This window comes from Rhodofomes roseus (genome assembly GCF_022264815.1).
Source record: "Rhodofomes roseus strain CIRM-BRFM 1785 chromosome Unknown C8Q71scaffold_56, whole genome shotgun sequence".
Classification (NCBI taxonomy): domain Eukaryota; kingdom Fungi; phylum Basidiomycota; class Agaricomycetes; order Polyporales; family Fomitopsidaceae; genus Rhodofomes; species Rhodofomes roseus.
This window is the reverse complement of record NW_025953012.1, coordinates 1-20,370: the sequence shown is the minus strand read 5'-3', so window position 1 is coordinate 20,370 and position 20,370 is coordinate 1. Positions and strand designations below refer to the sequence as shown.

General features: G+C 57.7%; 6 protein-coding genes across 6 annotated transcripts; 3 read left to right on the top strand and 3 right to left on the bottom strand.

Moving 5' to 3' along the window:
- Positions 1-63: 63 nt before the first annotated feature.
- On the bottom strand, positions 64-6,270 carry C8Q71DRAFT_893738 (uncharacterized protein; the record flags this gene model as incomplete). The annotated part of the gene is made up of 9 exons (XM_047928711.1): positions 64-438; positions 505-546; positions 1,179-2,559; positions 2,612-3,928; positions 3,987-4,175; positions 4,234-4,983; positions 5,041-5,459; positions 5,528-6,107; positions 6,175-6,270. Coding segments are annotated over 9 exons (5,149 nt in total), but the record flags the coding sequence as incomplete, so codon positions are not given.
- An 843-nt stretch (positions 6,271-7,113) lies between these two features.
- Positions 7,114-10,062, top strand: C8Q71DRAFT_893735 (uncharacterized protein; the record flags this gene model as incomplete). The annotated part of the gene is made up of 7 exons (XM_047928710.1): positions 7,114-7,412; positions 7,466-7,673; positions 7,732-7,749; positions 7,803-8,668; positions 8,715-8,837; positions 8,893-9,636; positions 9,691-10,062. Exons 1-7 carry the CDS (start codon positions 7,176-7,178, stop codon positions 10,060-10,062), a joined length of 2,568 nt encoding a protein of 855 aa, XP_047772281.1. The 5' UTR covers positions 7,114-7,175.
- A 620-nt stretch (positions 10,063-10,682) lies between these two features.
- C8Q71DRAFT_912240 (uncharacterized protein) lies at positions 10,683-12,466 on the bottom strand. The gene is made up of 7 exons (XM_047929184.1): positions 12,047-12,466; positions 11,754-11,997; positions 11,672-11,689; positions 11,374-11,606; positions 11,197-11,322; positions 10,990-11,146; positions 10,683-10,942 (listed from the first exon to the last, which is right to left on the bottom strand). Exons 1-7 carry the CDS (start codon positions 12,275-12,277, stop codon positions 10,854-10,856), a joined length of 1,098 nt encoding a protein of 365 aa, XP_047772280.1. The 5' UTR covers positions 12,278-12,466; the 3' UTR covers positions 10,683-10,853.
- On the bottom strand, positions 12,451-14,235 carry C8Q71DRAFT_793121 (uncharacterized protein). The gene is made up of 6 exons (XM_047925448.1): positions 13,827-14,235; positions 13,531-13,774; positions 13,458-13,475; positions 13,170-13,399; positions 12,991-13,116; positions 12,451-12,940 (listed from the first exon to the last, which is right to left on the bottom strand). Exons 1-6 carry the CDS (start codon positions 14,055-14,057, stop codon positions 12,755-12,757), a joined length of 1,035 nt encoding a protein of 344 aa, XP_047772279.1. The 5' UTR covers positions 14,058-14,235; the 3' UTR covers positions 12,451-12,754.
- A 67-nt stretch (positions 14,236-14,302) lies between these two features.
- On the top strand, positions 14,303-15,198 carry C8Q71DRAFT_793117 (uncharacterized protein). The gene is made up of 4 exons (XM_047925447.1): positions 14,303-14,441; positions 14,489-14,532; positions 14,600-14,728; positions 14,785-15,198. The coding sequence occupies exons 1-4, from the start codon at positions 14,312-14,314 to the stop codon at positions 15,145-15,147; spliced, it is 666 nt and encodes a 221-aa protein (XP_047772278.1). The 5' UTR covers positions 14,303-14,311; the 3' UTR covers positions 15,148-15,198.
- A 711-nt stretch (positions 15,199-15,909) lies between these two features.
- On the top strand, positions 15,910-16,892 carry C8Q71DRAFT_793113 (uncharacterized protein). The gene is made up of 4 exons (XM_047925446.1): positions 15,910-16,010; positions 16,060-16,103; positions 16,165-16,290; positions 16,352-16,892. Exons 1-4 carry the CDS (start codon positions 15,944-15,946, stop codon positions 16,742-16,744), a joined length of 630 nt encoding a protein of 209 aa, XP_047772277.1. The 5' UTR covers positions 15,910-15,943; the 3' UTR covers positions 16,745-16,892.
- The last annotated feature ends 3,478 nt before the right edge of the window (positions 16,893-20,370 follow it).

Below are 20,370 nucleotides of genomic sequence, written 5' to 3'. Positions count from 1 at the left end.
TATTATAGTCAGAAAACATAAGCATCGCACACAAGGTACATCCTGATGAAAGGTGCGACGTACAGTCAAGCGCAGGCATGATCTTCTCGACGAAGATGGCGTGATCAGGCATTTCCACCTTGTCCAGCGGCATCTGGAGGGTGCACCGGCGCGAGATGTTGTTCCACAGGCCGGCCAAAGCGCTGAACCGTGTCCAGTGGTCGAGCTTGTGGTGGGAAGGCATTTTGGAACCGGAAAAGCTCCCCATATCCCCCGGCACTTCGTCTGTGTTCGACCCAGCATTGGCGGCCAGGAAGAAGTGCGCAATCTCCTCGACGAGAAGATCGACATCCACGTGAAGTTCCCGCACGTCATATCCATCATCCGAGTGCACAAAAGGAAAACCTTGGACACCGTATGCCGAGGACATGAACATGGTGCGGTACATATCGCTGTCGGCTACAAACAAACAATGTGATGAGCGGTCAGCACCGTACAACCAACAGACAAATGTATAGGACATACAATGCAGGTTCAGCGCATTCGGAACAAGCTTACGCATATGTTCTATCGGAAAGCAGTCAGTCATTCAGCCGCCGCCAGATACCAACGCATCCGGTGTCAGATACGGAAGTCCATCGATATCATCCAATGACGTACGCATGTGGGTCTGAGGGGATCTCGCGCGGGTGCGCAGGATCCCCTGAACCCACTCGACGCATGGTGCGACGCATACATATGGCTGTCAGGGGATCTCGCGCGGGTGCGCAGGATCCCCTGGGACGTCCTCGGTGCGTGGTGCGACGTACACATATGGGTCTGAGGGGATCTCGCGCAGGTGCGCAGGATCCCCTGGGACGTCCTCGGTACATGGTGCGACGCATACATATGGCTGTCAGGGGATCTCGCGCGGGTGCGCAGGATCCCCTGAACCCACTCTACGCATGGTGCGACGCATACATATGTGCCTCAGGGGATCTCGCGCGGGTGCGCAGGATCCCCTGGGACGTCCTCGGTACATGGTGCGACGCATACATATGGCTGTCAGGGGATCTCGCGCGGGTGCGCAGGATCCCCTGAACCCACTCTACGCATGGTGCGACGCATACATATGTGCCTCAGGGGATCTCGCGCGGGTGCGCAGGATCCCCTGGGACGTCACAACCTAATATAAAAACATATGGACATGGGAGACTCACTGCAGAGCTTTTGCACCGAGAAATACAACTCCACGAGTGTGTGCCTGATGATCATTAGAGGCACCTCTGTGTCGGCGTTGTTGAGGCCAAAAATCGAGTCTTCCGCGGGCTGCGAGGGGTTGTCGTCACCGCGATACCGCATGACGAACCTGTGCGCGACCTCGGCTTCAAACAGGAATGTGAGGGCCGTGATGACATTAGAGGCGCGATGCAGCATCACGTAGCCGGCTGCGATAAGCAACTCGCGCGGCCAGAAGCTGTCGTCCGGGATGTCAATCACATGTACGTAGTCGAGGAGTGCGTCTGCCACAACCGTAGCCCATTTGTCGTCGCGTGGAAGGTCATTGGCGGGAGGGACGTTGCAGCGTACGAGGATGAACCCGAGTATCGACAGGATCAGCTGAGGCATGTTGGTTTCGGCTTCGGGGGTGCTCGTGAGTGGCCTGGGCGCGTCGAACTCGCCTTCCTGCACCTCTCGAGTACGCTTCTGTTGTCGCCGACGGGCCGGACTGATGCTGTGGTCAGGCTTGCGTTTTGTCAACGCGGCCTGGTTGGGCGGCGGCAGGCTGGCAGGTGGCTCAGCGGCAGGGGGGGAATCCACACGCTCGCTGATGTCTGGCCCGGGCATGCGCTTCGAGTTGCCGCGTGCCAGACCAGACTGCCCGTCGTCGTCCTGGTCCATGTCGTCGTCCTCGTCCATGGCGTCATCCTCGTCCATGGCGTCGTCCTCGTCCTCGTCCTCGTCGCGGGGTGTGTGGGGGGCCTCGATGCCTTTCGACTTGCGCCGTGACGCGAAGAACTGTCTCTCCGTCTCCTCCTCAGCCTCGGGGTCGTCGCTGTCTTCAAGCAGTTCGAGGATTTCCATGGCACGGTCGTGGTGGCTCTGGAGTGGCTCGTATACGTCCATTTCGCGGGCGTGCTTGACTATCCGCTCTATGTTGGCCTCAACCGTGTGCTTCTGCAGCTGCTGGATCCAGTCGTCGACTGAGTCGCCGACGAGGTCATTCAACCGTTCCATACGCTGCACTTGCCGATGACTTGCCGACTCCTCATCCGCTTCGTACGCAGTCGCGGCAAAGTCGGGGTGTCGGAGCTTCGTGTGCGGCGCGAACTCGCGGCCTTTGCTCTCCAGAACATGCAGCAGATCACCCACAAGATCACCAGCGGGCACCCCCGACAGGTCGTTGGTGAGCTCGGCCCACCAAGGATATTCAGTGTCCTCGTCGAGAGTACTGCTGAACGTGAGGTCGGGCGCGTCGGCAATGTTCTGCCACTTGTAACTGTGGCCCTCGAACGTCGAGACGTCATTGAACTGACCGGGGGTCTGTTTCTCGAGCTGAACGGAGCGATGGTGGTTGCGAGCGATCAAGAACTTGCACACCTGGGATGGTCGATGAGCATGCGGATACTAGTAACGGAGCGCGTGAACGTACGTTCCACAGCTGCGTCAGCGCGACCTTCGCAGCATGATCGACGGTGGCGACGCCGGCCGCAGTGCTCTTGCCCTTGCCCCTGCCCTTCTTGGCCTGCATTTCGGGCGGCAAAAGAAAGCGATGCTTCAGGAACGACTGCATCAGCTTCGTCAATGCCTGTTCGGCTTCCGCGGCCTGCGCACTCGGAGGACTGGCCGCCGTCGTTCGTCTCGCCTTCCCAGTCGCCTTTCCCTTTGGCGCCGACGATGATGGGTCCGCTAGTTCGTCAACGTCCATGGCGTTGTCGGCCGTATCGCCAGGCTTGTCGCCGCCGCTGCCACCGGCCGCGCCGCTTCCCTTCTGCCATGGGGTGCCAGGACCGTTCTTCTGCTTGGTAAGGACGAGACCCATCTGGTCCAGCCCTTTCTTCCACAGAAGGAGCTGCGGATTCGGTTCGCCGTCCACGTACCACTGCGGGACAGGGTGCGCATCCCACTCCGGCTTCGGCTTGTCGAGGTCCCACCACTGGAAGTGGGCGTGTTTCGCATCCGGAGACCCATTCCTGTCGATAAAGGAGTCCATGAGCAGACGATACTTCTCGCGGAACTCGCCGATAGGCTTCGACCACCACTTTGACCCTGGGTCGTTGTACAGGAGTTGCGCAATGGCGACCTCGTTCAGCAAGTAGACAACCATTGGAACCAAGACGCGAGTCGCAGCCTTGGGCACAGCCGCAGCGGTCACGCTGCCCACGCCCTCCACGGTGTCCGCCTCAGCGATGTCAGCGGTGAATCCCGCGACGGGGCCCGCAGACGCGTTCCCTTTCTTACCGGCAGCCGCAGCGGGGGCGGCGCTCTTCTTCTCCGCCGTGCTGGCTGTCGTGTGCATGAGCGCACGCATGGCGGGGGTGTCAAGACTGATACCGGTGTCCTGGAGGAGGTCAGGTGTCTTCATCGCGATGGCGTCGGTGACGCATCTGAGGTTTGACGAAAACATCTTGACGTGCTGCCTGATGTCCAGCTTGGGGAAGACGGTCCCTGCTGGCGACACCGCGAATTGCTTCACAGCGTTGTCATGGTCCTGCGCGAGGGCGCTGGAGTCCGCGCGCGCCTTCTCCTCTGACTTCGCCTTCCCCTTCCCCTTGCCGTTGCCTTTCACGGTGAACTTGGCCGCCTTGGATACCACAGTGGGGACGTCCTGCGTGAGCGGCATGTAGGTCATCCTGAGCGAGTCCCGCGTCAGGGCACGGAACATCGAGACGGATGCCGGCGGGCTACCAGAGCAGTCCTGGAGCAACGCGACGAAGGTGTGTCTATCGCCGAAGAATTCGCGCGCAAGCTGCACACCGAACCATCAACATACAGAGACAAAGAGGTAGGGAGCGCAAACCACGTACTGCCCAATGAACGCTGTCGGACTGCGTGAAGTCCCGGACCGAGCCAGTCTTGAGGTACGGCGTATTGACCGTCGCCATCAGCGCATGGAGCGTCTTGTCTGCCTCAACCTTGTCCTTGGTGTTGGTGGCCGCCGACGCGTTGGAATTGATATGCGGTGAGTACGCCGTCGGTTCGAACATGTGCGCAACCTGAAGATAGGGACTTTGAGCCACCACACGCACACCACCATGACGGTACCACACTCACCCGTTCCCACCCTCGCGAGTACATCCCGACCTGGGCGCCGACCAGCGAGATGGCATGGCACGTCAACAGCGGCAGCTCCGGCGTGAACTCAGCATCATCCAACACCGTCCAGTTGTAGTACGCGTATGCGAGACGGCCAATGACATGTTCCATATGCTTCTTGTGCGCCTTGACGCGTTTCTTAGCCCAAGCGCGTTTCTTGCTCCGAGGCGTCTGCGGGTCTCCTTCCGTCGCCAGCAGATCCTCATCATCGTCCTCCTGACCTAGCGCACCCCCCGCCTTCAACCGCAGCTGGTTGATGAGCGCAGAGCTGTATTGGTTCATCATGGAGAAACCCTGCTTGCAACGCACCCCGAGGGAGGCGGCATCCACGAGGTGGTCGGTCGCGAACTGGTCGACGGTGTCTAGCATCTCGTCGGTCCATAGCTCGTAGTTGGGCAACTGCGCGCCGCGCGTGTACTCGCGCTGAAGACGGTCGGCCGACCGGGCGACCGTCGACGAAATCGCACCATCCACCTCGTCCAAATCGTGCGCGACGGCGTACATCGCGAGTTCCGTCTTCCGGTCGGCTGCAGCATTCTCGGACGCGTTGAGCGGGGCTTGCTTCATTCGCAGGTACCTATCCCTGGACACGCGTGCCTTGTCGTATTCGTCGCAGATCTCCTCGACTTCTTTGATGCCGTGGAAAGACTCCTTGGAGCCGATGACACCCATAACCCACTGCATCCGCATCATCGCGAAGAGCGTGATCTGGGTGTGTACCAGGTATCAGCACCCATAACGCACTCAGACAGCCCGAGCACTTACCCCACCTCCTTTCGCAAACACGCGTCGCCAAGAGCTGACGGCGAACAGCGCGCACCGGTCGTAGTAATGACGCCCGAACCCCCGCGTTTTCGTGGGATCGGACCCATCGTTGTACAGAGGGAGCGAGGCGTCGAGGATGGGCGTGAGTGAGCACAGGAAATGCCGGATGGCGGGGTTGCGGTACATGTGCGTGAGGGCCGTCTGCAGCATGCTGCCGGACGTGCCTGGTGGCCGGATGTTGTGGACGATGGTACTTAGCCGGATGTGCGCCTGAAGCAAGTCCTTGGCCGACCCGGTGGATCGCCATTTGTACAATTCGCGCATGTTCTGGCGCATTTGCTCCTCCGGCGTCTCCCCCTTGCTCGGATACGACTTGTTCTGTGCATGCCACTCCGCCGCTTTCCTGTCGCCCAGCGACCCTGAACAAAGCAGGTTAACGTGCGTCCAACCACGTACACGCCCCCGCCGTCACAGACAGCGCACTCACCATACTTATATACGACGCATAGCCAGCATCCGTGCTTGCGAAGGCGGTCGTACAGCTTTTCGCGCTTCGTGCGCAACCCCTTCGACCTCGGACTGTTCTCTCCTATCGCGGCGAGCTCCGCATCGGTTTTCGCCATGGTCTCCACGTACGACTGGAGCATCTGCTTGCTCGCCTCGATCCGATGCTGCCCGATGAGCGTGTACGCGGCGTGTGTTCGCGGCGCGTCGCTGTGCTCCCCCGCGCCGAGCTCCCGTGGCTTGAGCTTCACCCACGGCAGTTGTTCGGGATGGTGCCAGTCTTGGTTCGCGGGGAAGTCGAACGCCTCCTCGGCAATCGCAACCTCAACCCGATGAGGATGCAGTAGATTTTGGTACGTACTCGTGTTGAAGTTCGCAACCAATGCGTCGACGTTTTGAGTGTCCAGGGACCGCGTGCTGAACGTTTTATGGACACTTACCAAGTTACACTCCGTCTGGAACATGTCCAGCGTCGGTAACAGCGCATACCCATACATGGCCTGCGACATCTGGCGCGAGTACTCCAGGTATATCTCCTGCGCGGCCGTCTGCATCTCGAGAATCTGGTAGTACGTACATCATGCCCATGTCAGCGTAGAAACGGCACCACACAGCGCAAGCGAAGCGCACCTCCGACGCATCCTCACCCAGGTCTTCCAGGGCTCGGTCGATCTCCTGTTCCGTCGACGACGGCCCGGCCACAGCTTGACTACTTGACGAAGCCATTGTGAGCAGTGCGCGGTAGTACTGTCAAGCAAACCCTGTGAAGTGCGCAGACGCGGATGAGGGGAAAAGATCAGAGAGAGCACAGCGCACCTTCCAGGGACCCACGAGCATCACGCAGCATGGCCACCATGAGCTCGGAAAGGGGACCGCGAGGCCGCGCGCGTGATGATGCCGAACGCGCGGTTTTCTGGAAAGCAGGGACACATCAGAAAACTCGCAAATGTTCCAGTCGGACGCAACATAGACCGCACCGCGCACACGTGCAAAAACCCCAGAGAGTACGGGGCGCACTCAATAAACATCGATCTGGGGGATGTCGCGCGATCGCGCGAGATCCCTTTTTGGGCCGTCCTGACATTCACACCTCAACATATGCGCGCACAGGGGGTAGGAGTACTACTACATGAAGATCGACAGCGCAGCGCACGACGCACTGATTTACCGACATCAAACGCTGCCTCCACCGCAAGGCTCGGCTGATGCAACACGAGGCCGACATGGCGCACCGCGCAAACTCGCCGCTTCATTCTCATTACCAAAACGCGAAGCGACTCCCATGTTGCTCGCACTTCATCATCGCGCTCACACTTCATCATTGCATTCGCACCTCATCATCGCGTTCGCACCTCATCATCGCGCTCGCACTTGCACAGTAGCTGATCGACGATCCCTGCAGATCCTCGTGCCGAAGTTGCGCCTGCCAATCGGTAAGATTCAATTATGTTCGGACCGCACCGAGGTCAGCAGATCAAGATAGAGCGCTTCTCGATCAATCGGCGATTGGCCGATCGCGTCGCCGCTACGTGGGAGCCGCGACCACCGAGCGTCTCGGACTTAGGACAGCGCGCGGCACTTGACTCTGTCGCTCCCCCTTCCTTCTTTCATCTGGCAACCCCTCCTACAACATGGTCGGCACCCTGACTTTCCAAAACCTTAGCGCGACCTTGAAGAAGTTCCACAAGGACTCCGGACTCGCAGCGGCTGGCAAGCGACCCGTCACCCCATTCTTCTGCGAGGATCCGCCGGACGCACTGGAATGGCAACCCGAGGAGATGAAAGCGCTGAATAAGCTGATCAAGGCGTTCGTCGACGAGCGGTGGACTCTCCAGGCCGTCGAGGTCGTCATCCAGGACCACATCATCGTGCGTGAATCACAGGCCCATCGAGCGCCGCCCTGACTGACATGATTCCACAGACCGATGACTGGTTCACAGTCCTCGAGAATGTATCCATCACCCGGCTGCCTTATGTCGAGGCGGCCATGCAGTATGTGAGGTCTACCCGCGAAGGCGAGGTGCGCACTCTCCAGCGCGTCCTCATCGACATGAAAATCGAAGCTGTCCCTTCAACCATCACCGACGACTTCACCATGCCCCACCTCAACATCTTTATGCCATGGATAGGTAAGTCGTCCCAATTGACGCATTTCGCGCAACTAGCTCATCACACGTTGATTCACAGCCGGTGATCGGTTGAGGAGTGAGTAGCGCATAGTAGCACTCATCTATGGGCTAACATGCGTGTGTGTGCAGTTTCCAACGTCCTTGAGCCCGACAGTGATCGCAGCGTCTCACCGGAGTCCGACCGCCCCGACAGCCCTGCGCGCAACAGCGCCGCTCCGGATGAGGGGGAGGCAGTGGACGCGCAGGTCGAGGATGTGCTGGGCGACGACGCGCAGCTTGAGGATGCGACGGGCGGTGACGCGCAGGTCGAGGACGCGCCGGGCGAGGATGCGGATGGGGCAAAGGACGCGCTGGGCGACGACGCGCAGGTCGAGGACGTGCTGGGCGACGACGCGCAGCTTGAGGATGCGACGGGCGGTGACGCGCTGGTCGAGGACGCGCCGGGGGAGACTGAACCGGGCGAGGACGGTGAGGACCGCGATGACCGCAACGACGACGACGAGGCGACCGGTGAATACCTCGCACGACGTGCAAGCCCCGCCACGACTGACATCCATGCAGCCCGCCTGCAACACCACCCGTATGCGCAACGCGCACGCGAGGCCAACGAGGCGCGGGAGCGTGAAGACCGACCCGCCCTGCCCCATACGAGCGCGTCGCCTGTTGACGGCAAGGTCGAGGTCGAGGCGGCAGATGAGAGCGAGGTCGAGGTGGAGGAGGCAGATGAGAGCGAGGTCGAGGTGGAGGAGGCAGACGAGCTCGTCGACAGCGAGGACGACGAATCGCCGACCGGACCCAAGGGCAAGGGGAAGGCCCGAGGGGGAAAACGCATCAGCAGCAATTCGGCGCGGAAGGCACGGGCAGCAGGCAAGGGCAAGGCGTCGGCCGTGCCCAAGCGTGAGGACCCGGAGGTGGACAACTCTGCGCCCAAGTGGGAAGGGCAGTGGACCCTTCTCATGCCCGCAACTGAGAAGAACGACAACGTGCACGCGAAGGTGAGTTTCTGTTACGACAACACGTACTTCGCTAACTCTCTTACAGTTCATGGGCAAGTGGCGATGTGCGCAGTGCAAGAAGAGAGGCGCCACCGAATGCGTCATCCGCGGCCTCGGACGCAGGTGCGTCGCCTGCATCACCGGGCATAGATCTCCATGCGACATTAAGGTAAGTACAAACCTCTCTGCAAAACCGTTTAGGACACTGATTAAAGACTATGAAGACCTACTACGAAGCAGAGGCCGTCTACGTGAACGACCAGAAACACGGTCGATACGCTGACCTTCCCCCCGCGCGCTCGACCACTGCCCCCACGACCTCAAAGATCAACCCGCGCAAGCGGATGGCGGTCTCTTCGAGCGAAGAAATGTCGGACAGCCCGGGCGAGGACGACATCGTAAGTCGCACTCCACAAAGCGGCAAGGCGAAGACGGCTGCGAAGCCCAAGACGAAGGTCGCCGCACCCGTCTCCAGGACGTCGGCGAAATCGGCGACGGCCACGCCGAACAAGCGCAAGAAAGTCGACGCCACGCCGGAGGCCAAGCCGTCATCGGCGAAGATATCGGCGCGCGCATCAAAGCCTGGGCCGTCCCAGAAGACGGCCGACAACAAGAGCACGCGCGCCGAGGCAAGGGAGACGATAACCATCGACTCTGACTCCGAGGATGACCAGCCCCTACGCGCCTTAGTTGCCGGTGCGGCGAGCAGCCCCGACGCTCCCGAAGACGCGATGGATATCGATGAGCCGCAGGTCGTCGACGGCAAAGGGAAGAGTAGGGCGGGCGACCTTGGGCAGCTGCCCGAGGCGGTCCAGAACGACAGCGAGCCAGACGACCACGGTTCCCCGTGGCACGGCGATCGGAACGCGGTAGTGACGATGGGCTGGCTCGGTACGCGGTGGAAGGAGCTGATGGAGCAGATCCGGGACCGCATCGAGGACGAGGTGGAGAGCGCGGTGGGCTACCACGTATGTATCCGCCTTGCACTCATTATCATTCCACTAACGATGCTCTCACACAAGATTGCGAAGATGCAAGCTGCGTCCAGCAAGCCGCAGGTCCCAGCTCACCAACCGCCCGAGGACCTGGTGCGCCGGCCGGGGTGGTACCCCAAATACGACGGGCCGAGGCCTACGCCCATTAACAACCTGAAGACCGAAATGCTCGCGTCGAGGACCTCGAACGCGGCTGCTCCCTCTTCCTCGAGCGGCGCTGCGCGGTCGTCCTCAAATCCCACAGTGTCGAGTTCTAGGAACGCCGCAGCGTCATCGTCAAAGGACGACATGGCCGCATTCGCGCCCGACACCCCGACCCCGAAGCAACGCGGCGGCGGCTCGACAGCTTCAGCGTCGCGCAAGACCACGGGTGCCAAAAAGGCGGTCCACAAGGACTAGGACAGCTCGCGATGTGTGATTGTACGGACAAGGTTGGTCTTGATAGTATGTACATACACAAACGCCGTGTCTTGCTGGGCTGCGTCCCATGTCTTCTGGTCTCTAACGCTATCGCACCGTGTCGCGTGTCGTCAGCGCATATCTTGTCATACTCGTATTGTTCTCGCTCGCTCGTCGTCGCTGCCGTGTACCCAGGTCGTACTGTATCATACTGTTGCAATGTCATAACGTGTACCATGTCAGCTGGCGTGCCCCGTGTATATGGATGTCAGGGGATCTCGCGCGGGTGCGCAGGATCCCCTGGAACGTCCTCAGTACATGGTGCGGCGCATACATACGGGTCTGAGGGGATCTCGCGCGGGTGCGCAGGATCCCCTGAGACGTCCTCAGTGCGTGGTGCAACATACACATATGACTGTCAGGGGATCTCGCGCGGGTGCGCAGGATCCCCTGTGACACCTTGCGTGCGTGGTAAGACATACAATATGTGTCTGAGGGGATCTCGCGCAGGTGCGCAGGATCCCCTGTGACGTCTTGCGTGTGTGGTGCGACACATACATATGACTGTCAGGGGATCTCGCGCGGGTGCGCAGGATCCCCTAGGACGTCCTCGGTACATGGTGCAACATACACATATGGCCGCCGTGGTACGCTGACGCGACACTGCATTGCGTTATGCGCGGTGCGGAGAAGTCCCTTCGATTGTGGTATACCAAACGCATCAGCCACTGCCCAAGATAGACGGATACTCTATGCTACATGTTCAAGACAATACTCTGTACTACAGTTGTCTACTTCCGAGCACGCTTCGCCTTCTTCTGCTTGTCTCGCGACCCTTGGGATTTGCGCTTGCGACCACCGGAAGGACCGGGCACGGAATCTACAAAGAGCTTGAGTTTGACAGCAGCTGCGGGGAGGACAACTTACCAGCAGACGCGTTCGTCAACGCCGCGGACTTGTTAGACTCAGAGACCACGCTTTCCGAGCCTGACCTTTGGGAACGCTGACTAGGGTCCGGTGTCGCCTCACGAGAGTCCGAGTCATCTTCTAGCGACTGTTTCTTGAGCGCATCCATAGTTTTGCCCTGTATGATTCTATGAGTACCCCGTAACCGTGCGAGGACAGGATGCGCACCTTATGCTCGCATCCAAGCTTGTGTACGCGGCATGCCACGCACCTAGGCTTTCCGCCATCTTGCGGGACACGGCACTCAAGGTAACGCTTTTTGATGCATTGCGCGCACATGCCGGGACCGCAAATCTGGCCGTCCAGCACATGAGCGTTGTAAGGAGCAGATCAAGAGAAACTCACCACAATGTCGCCCGCGGGCGGAGGCAGTTTTGCAGGCCGCGCAACCGACGCTCCAACTTGGAGCGGTTCATCCATCCTTTCAGGCGCCCAACCTCGCGCTTGCAGGTTCAGGTACAGCTCCTTCGATTGCGCTGCTGCAAGCCGCTCCGCGTCAGTGACAGCCTCATCCCTCACTCGGTACACGGTGAAGCCGGGGAAGTCCTTCTCCTCGCCGAATTGTACTGGGGTTGCCGCTTCAGGCAGGGGTGCGCCGTATGTCAACACAAAGCGGCAAAACAAACCGCAAGCATGCACGTACCGTGCAGTCGATCGTTTGCTGTGCAACAACAATGTACACCGAACGGTTAGCGGGCACACTAGTATACAACCCGGGGACTGACCCATCCAAATGTCGAGGAAAAGGTCCGCCGCCCGCTCCATGTCCTCGTCGGTGTGCGTGTCCGCCTCAAAGTAGAACGGCTCACACCTGCGCCATTTGACAAAGTAACGCCGCATGCTGAGATCCCGCGGCCATGCGCCCTCCTTTGGTGCGTCCCAGCAAGCCCAGTCAAGGACTAGCTGCACGAGGTGCGGAATCTGCTCGTCCTCGGGCAGCGCTTTGAGCGCATCAAGAACATCGTCCGTCTGAACAAGTCAGATCACACGTTCTGGTCAAAAGATCATGTAGACGTACGAGGATATGTTGCATGACGATCTTCTTGAAAGCGTCCCAGTTGAACGGCCCATTATACAGCACGCGCAACGTGCGGTTCAACTGTAAGAGCACCGGTAATGTCCAGTCGTCCGTGGACGGCAGCCGGTCGGTGAACTGTAACATATCCCGTCTACCGCTAAAACTGGGCCGACGCTTGACGGCCTCGCGATAGTACTTCCCCGTGTCTTCATAAGTCCATGGGCCAACCATGCTGGGCGGTGGGCGGCTCGTCCGACGTGGCAGATGTTGAGGTCGAGTGCAGGTACAAGGGCTGCAACGAGGAATGCGAGAGAGTGATATCGAAGCGAGGCCGCGTAGGCGAGAAACGGTCAAGAGCGAGGTAGAATCTGACCGACGGGATGCTAGCCAGGTCAAGCGCGCACGCCACACCGGCCGTCCGAATTAGACGCTGAGCGCGTCGCACAGATGGCTGGCCACGTCATATGACCGTGTTCCGCGGGCCGTGTTCCGAAGCCACTGTGGGCGCACCTGGTGGATGGTAAGGATGATGCGCACTCGAGACATGGTAAACGTTGAGACCGGAGGTGTGGATGCACGCGCATGGCATCAGGCAGCGGCGCCATGTCAATGTAATAGTCCGGGTATTTGCAAGAAACAGATTGCTAATTCCTCGCATTAAACGGAGTGCTACCACGATACTACAGTAGTGTCACGCACAAACGCCCTTCAAGACCGGGTATGCTTCACCTCCCTCTCCTCCTCAGACAACGTGTCTGCTGTGCGCTTCGCGCTGCCGGACGCGCCAGCAGACGACGACGGACCTGCACTGGAACCTTGAGAGACCGATGCCTTGGATAGCGCGCGGGGCGGGTTGAAGAAGGCTGGGTCCGCGCGCGGATCAACCAGCTCGGTCTATCTGTCCCGTGAGTCTGTTGTGCCAGAGATATCCTGTGCGCACGAACCTGATAGGCGCACTTGATCTTGCGCACACGGCACGACACGCACTTGGGTAATTCGGTATCGTTTGGAACACGGCATTCGAGGATGCAAGCCTTGACGCATTGTAGGCACATGTATGGCCCGCGAATCTGGTCACCTAGCGCATCAACAGCAAATGCAGAGCACAACCCTGTAAACTCACCACCGTGTCGTTCTCAGCCGGAGGCAGGTTCTCTGGCCTCTTGTACGACCTGACCTTGATCCAGGCCTTCATCTGCAACGGCGCACCGCACCGCCACTCCTGGTTCAGGTATGCCTCCAACGCCTCCGCCGCCTCGCGTCGCTGTTCGTCCGTGACATCTTGCATCCTCAACTTGTACTGCGTCACCCCAGGGACATCCTCCGCCTCGCGATACTGCACAGGTGTGTCCGCTGTACATGCGCGCCAATCGTCATACTCACACAACCGACCAAAGAGGAACAAACGCACCATACAGACGGTCATTGGCTGACCAGCGGGACACAGTGAGCGCACGCACACACGAACACGGTGATGCACTCACCGATCCACATATCCAGCAGAGCGTTGGCCGCCTGCTCCATGTCGACGTCGGTCGACGTGTCCGACTTGAAGTTCAGCGGCTCGCAGTGGCACCATTTCATGAAGTAGCGGCGCATGCTCAAGCCCGGCGGCCACGCTCCCTCCTCCGGCGGGTCCCAGCAGGCCCAGTCCAGGACGAGCCGCACAAGGTGAGGCAGCGCGACGTCTTTCGATAGATTCTTGAGCGAGTTCAAGAGGTCGTCCGTCTGACGCACGTTTGACTCATATCATCCGAGACACTGTGAGCATGCGACGCACCATGATGTACTTCATCAACAGGACCTCCGTCGTCTCCCAGTCAAAAGGCCCATTGTACACACCACGCAGGTTGCGGTTGAACTGCTCAAGCAGCTCAGCCGTCCACTCGTGCGTGGGCGGCACCTGGTCCGTAAACTCTAAATGTTTGCGCGTGCCGATGAAATCCACGCGTTTCTTCACCGCGGCCCGAAAGTACTTCTGCGTATGCTTCTCCGTCCATGTGCCGACCATGGTAGGTGTTGCGTGTAGAGATGCGATGGGCCCGCGGGCGTGGACAAGCGCGTGATGCGGTGTTGCCAAGATTGATGAACGCGGCGAGAGCAGGCAAAGATGCCGAAAGAAGCGACAACGGAACGATGAAGCGCGAAGTGGACCAACAAGCGCCTACCGCTGTACGCGTCAACAGATCATATGATCGCGTCCCCAGGGGCCGCCCAAGTGTCGCGCTCGCGTGCGTGTCTCACATGACCGTGTGTGGGCTACGCATGTTTGCCTTGCGCTCCAAGATGATACCGGGCGTCATCGTCGGTTTCAACTGTACCAACTTCACCATGTATGCATCACCGTTCATATATGGGTGGGGCAGTGCCGAATCAGGACTGCAACGCAACCGAGGTAAGACATTCCCCAAACGTCCGCGCCTCGCACTCATCCAAGCTCAGAAGGAGATACAAAACAGGCACCGGAACCGGTGTCGATTTCCAGCGTGCGAACTCGTCCTCTCTACATAACTGTTTCCGCCGCTGTGCCTACTGACATATGTTTGGTGGCAGTACATTACGGCTCACGAGAAATGCTCAGTTTGCACATGTCTTCAGCATGCTCGCTGTGATGTGCTTCCGGGCTCTATGAGCTGCTCCCAATGCGTTGACTTGGGCGTCCAGATACTGTGTACCGTGACCGTGGTGAGCATCGCATTTCTCAATGAACATAGCACCGACCAGGTGTGCTTGGGCAGCAACCATCGAGGGCACGCATGTGGCAGCGCGTCAAGAGTGAACCAGCCTACTACCTCAGCCACCACTTCATGGCCAATCTGCAATTGGTTTTACACGCATGGGAAGCCCAGCGCGCGCGCCATGCGCACGCTTATGAACACTTTCACCACACAGTATACCCGCGTCTTTCCAATCCGCTCTCGCCGCTCTACGAGAGCGATAAGACGGAGTATCTTGAGATTTACTATAGTTGGAGAGCGGTCAAAACAATGACGCTCATGCTATACGCATACGATGGAAGTTACAGGCGCTTGTTACAACGGCTCAGAGAGCAGCGCGCACGTCAGGAGGCACGTTCGAGACTTCGCGTATGGTCTTACTAGTAGAGTACATACTTCTTCTTGTGGAATCCAAATCAAGATCATGTGCGTCTATGTATGGATATGCGTGGCGCCCCGCGCACGTTCCCGCATCTGATCTATCAGATATGCTGCAGTGGCCGGCGGCACTTGTACTCATTGTTCGACTCCGATGACTGCGATAAACCTGCCGCAACACACCGGTAACTTGATGTCAGCTATGATATTGACCGGTTGCATTGACACGCCACATGCGCAGCAGAGAGTCGCATGCGACGGGAAGTGACGGTCGTGGTGCGTGGTGATGTCCCATGACAGACGCGTCCAAACTCACGGTTAGCATAGCGTCGTGCGAGCGAACGATGTATACAATGTCAGGCGTCAAACGCAACCTACTGCGCGGTGCGCGCACATGAGGTGATCTGCGCACGTTGCACTGATCATGCCGGTGATGATCCCTGCTCGTTCATGGTGAGCTTGCGCGTCCATGCATTCATGGATCTGCCATATCAATCAATGTTCCTCAGGCTCGGAACAACAATCCAAGGATGCGCACCGCATAGTACATACTACTGCGCATATTGCCACTTGTATAAATAGGCGCATTGGCGCAGGACTCTGCGCATGCGCAATACAACGTCGCGACATCAATGCGGATACCGGGGTGCAACCACTGATTTTACCGTGTGAATGCAATACTGCTCACTGTGGCCGAACGGAGGTTCGTACCGCAGGAAGCGCCCGCCGCCACACAACTCACATGACGCAAAACATAGCACTCGGTATGTCAGGTGCCGTCTTCTCTTCTCAAGTCGCTGCCATGTCCAGCTCCAACACTCCCCAAAGTGTGTCTGCCGGTGGTAGTGGAACGACGTGCGAAGCCAGCGGTGAGTACCGAGCATTTATATTCCAAGTAGCGGACTGACCATTCTCAAGCCGGTGAATACTTAGCGTGCCCGCGCCGTGAACAGCCAAAATCAGTACGGACCCCTGCTAGTTGTAGGTACTCAGTGGCGTCCAGGGCTGACTCGCTACCTACAGATGCATGGCGCCGACCGGTGTGCAATGTGCATCTTCCACCGCAGTGCCAATTGCGACGTACGTCCAAACTCGGAGACATGCGAGCAGTGCTTGACACGCGGATTGGGAATAATGTGCACGGTAGCGGTGAGTGTCCATCATGTCGGTATCTGGGTAACCCTCAGACTAACTGTGCCTGCACCGGCAGTCATCGTGGCCGCACAGGATGAGTGCCGCGTTTGACAATAACCCACACGAGTACATGTCGGCCGAGTTCATGGCCAAATTCATCAAATTTGCGGCTCCGTACGCGGGTAGGGTACTAGAGCTCATGGGCAAGCGCATGGCGTATACCTGTGAGGCTGACACTCAACTCGTGATACGCGTGGATCAAGTTTGGGACCCTAAGGCTCTGGAGCGTTACTTGGATGAGCGGCGCGCCCGCTTCGACGCGATCGTATGTGAGCAGAACCTCATGGATACGTTATGGCCAGTGATGGACCAGTACATGGGCTTGTACAAAAGGGAGGCAGAAGCGATCGCCCTTGCGGACATGTTAGAGATTGAATTGAACGCGGACTGGAATCGTTTCATGTCCTAGGCATCTTAGTATCTGTATCTCTGTCTAATTTTGAGCGGATCTGTCGTTTGTACATGGGACATCGGGGTGTGATCGGCAATTCCCAGATTAGCGATAGCCTTGTGTGTGTCTATGTACGGACATCTGTAGCGCTCAGAACCGATCACTTCATCACACACAATCGATCAGATTGATCTGACAGCTTGTTATCGTGTCTCAGATGCTGCGGCTGCAATGTGCATGCACACTGAGACCATGTGCGTGCATTATGTTCTCAAGCATTGGGAAGTGAGGTGATGCTGCGCGCTCGCGTGAATCCCAATAATGTATGTGCGCATACTACGAAACACAGTACTCCTCCAAGGGGATCTTGCGCGGGAGGGTGGGATCCCCTGTTACATGGTGCGCGCAGTACCGGAGACAATAGGTTACTTTGAGGAACCTAAGGCATGGTTCGCGATGCTGACATGTGCTTGAGGGGATCTCGCGCACGCGCGCGAGATCCCCTGGGAGACTGTGTGTACTACGTTTGAGTACACGGACGCGTCGTGCGCGCGTACCCTTTCTAGGGGATCTCGCGCGGGTGCGCAGGATCCCCTGAGACCCCATGTGCGTACGCTGTGCGGGTACATGGAGGTATCATACATGCATATACTTTGTAGGGGATCTCGCGCACCCCTGGGGACTGTGTGTACTATGTTTGAGTAAATGGATGTGTCATGCGCGCGTACCCTTTCCAGGGGATCTCGCGCGGGTGCGCAGGATCCCCTTGGAGCCCATGTGCGTACGCTGTGCGGGTACATGGAGGTATCATACATGCATACCCTTTCCAGGGGATCTCGCGCAGGTGCGCAGGATCCCCTGGGAGCCCATGTGCGTACGCTGTGTGGGTACATGGGGGTATCATACATGCATACCCTTTCTAGGGGATCTTGCGCGGGTGCGCAGTATCCCCTGGGAGACTGTATGTGTACAATGTTTGAGTACATGGATGTGTTGTGCGCGCGTACCCTTTCTAGGGGATCTCGCGCGGGTGCGCAGGATCCCCTAACACATGGTGCGTGGTGCGTGCATGGCACATGGGACTGGCATATGTCCCAGGGGATGTCGCGCCAGTGCACAGACCCCTGACATTCAGTACTGGATGTTGGTCTTGACGCAGTCCACATAACTGGTGTTGAGAGGTGCGCAGGGGATCTCGCGCGCCCGCGCGAGATCCCCTGAGACATGTAGGTGCGGCCCGAAGTCAGCACTTGCCTTATATGGTAATGGCCCAAAAAGGAATTACCATATAAGGCAAGCTGAGGGCACGCTGACCCCCCCTGGACTTAGGTGAAGGGGGTATAATGATATCGGAAAGGACCGTCAGAAGACGGAGAAACTACCGGATCTACCGCTTTACCTCGAACTGGGGATTCGGCGCGGCAGGCATTTCGTGCGTCAAGCCGTTAGCCATATGCCGGCCGAATCGTCGGAGAATACCTTTAAATCTCTCACTCCCGATACGTCAGCCATTCGAGATTATCTTTTGTCACACGACTACATCGTGACCGGCACAGATAAAAATTTGGGCATTGCGGTGTCAGAGAGGACCTGGATTGTGGAACGTTCTTGGGATATACTGAGAAGTCCGGCCGACTATGAGGAAGTCAGTCAGGACAGAGTAATAAAAATCCTGAAAGAGAAATCAGCTGAGATGACTGTGCTAGCGCGGATGGCAGAGTCGTTTGATAGCAGCGAAGGGACCCTATCGGCATACTTGCGGAGTAAGATACCCGATTGGGAACATGATGGCGATCCGATGATCCCGCGTTTTTACGGGATACCTAAAATTCACAAACAACCAGTGAAGTTTAGGCCGATCATTCCTTGCCATAGCGTCGTGATGAATCCCGCCGCAAAATTGATTTCTAAAAAACTTAAACCGATTATTAATTCGGCGCCAGCCATTATACATGGAACCAAAGATCTGGCGATAAAATTAAGTAAGTTGCAGCTCCAACCCGGACGTAAATTCTACATAGTAACCGGGGATGTCGTGGCGTTCTATCCGAACATTATGCTTGACAAGTGCCTTGATATTGCGTTAGAAGCTTTAGTCGAGCACTATGTATTCGGTGGACGCATTGATATATCCAATCTAGGACGCGAAACCGCGTCTGAAAAATGGATCTCGATATTTAAACGAGCGTTGCACGTCGGCAACACGCAACTTGTGACACAATTCCTAGGAAAATTCTTTATTCAGAAACGAGGCCTTGCTATGGGCGTCGCAGATTCGCCAGATCTGGCTAATATCTACGGCTTGTTTTTTGAGCAGAAATGCGGAATTCTTGGGAACCCGCTCGTACCCTTTTACGGGCGGTACATTGATGACTGTCTAGCCATTGTCTATGCAACCTCGGCTGCAGAAGCATTATCAACGCTAGGCGTCGTAAAATTCGATGGTTGTGTCATTGAGTGGAATGCGTCGGAGTTTGGTGCTCCGTTCTTGGATATGTTTATCTACCGTGATGAGGTCGGAAGATTACAGCATCATCCATACCGCAAGGCGCAAAGCCACCAAGAAAGAATTCCATGGATATCACACCACCCTCTCGATGTAAAGAGAGGTACCTTTGTCGGTGAGATGTCCCGGTTAGCCACGCTGTCGTCGCTTCGTCAGCACTACTTGGATGCAATTAAGGGCTTGGTTGCCCTGTACATTGCGCGTGGTTACCCGGCATCGGCTATTAAAGCTTGGACTGAGAAGAATCTCCTAGAAAGATGGGAGAACCGCCTTCATGAGAAATCGCAGGAGGCACAGCACGGTGACGTACTAGTGCTTAAGTCTGAGTTTAACACCGCATGGAACTATTTCAATGCAAAGGAATTAGGAGAAACCGTGACAGGTTATTGGTCGGAGTGGCTCGAAAGGGCTTCTCGAGGAAATTATTCTACTGATTTTCCCTCGTGCGACGAGGAACCTTGGGGAGCGGACGAAAGTTTTGCTCCTGCTCCTACTCGGCGTGAGCCGGATAGGAGAGTTCCCGATGTGCGAACGATCAAGACCTTCCAGGCCCGTTGGATAGTGTCGCGTAAGCGCACTACTAATTTAATGGACCTCGCCAGTCTTTGGAAAAAGACGGTTCTCGGAAAGTTGGAGGAACGGACGATGCAGGAATTCGATTCTGTGGAGTCACCATCCCTGGGTCCTACGGGAGACTCAGCGGCTCTGGGGCACACGGACGAAGACGTTGCAATGGCACCCCCATTAGGAGTGTCCTTTGAACAGTCCAAGCAGTTCGTTGATGCATATGTGGCCAATCTCGGGCAGCCTTCTAGGCAGCCAGACAACGATGATGTCACATGGATTCATCGACGGTCCTCCCCGCCCCCGCCTCCTGGATGGTATGGGTTTGATCGCTAAGTACCGAGGTCCTTTATTGTGACGCTAGGGAAAAGTGGTCGACACGTATTATTCCGGGTGCGAGGGTACGGCTTCTAGTGATGGAAATGATCTGGGCCCCCTTGAGGGGATTTAAACCGGTGATCCCTCTCCTAGGCATTCATCGCGTGCTCTGACGAAACAGCAAGCGTAGGGAGCTTCTACTCCCCCCTGGGTCGCTTCGGCCGCCCTCGGGCTACTGTCTAGTTACCACGTCGTG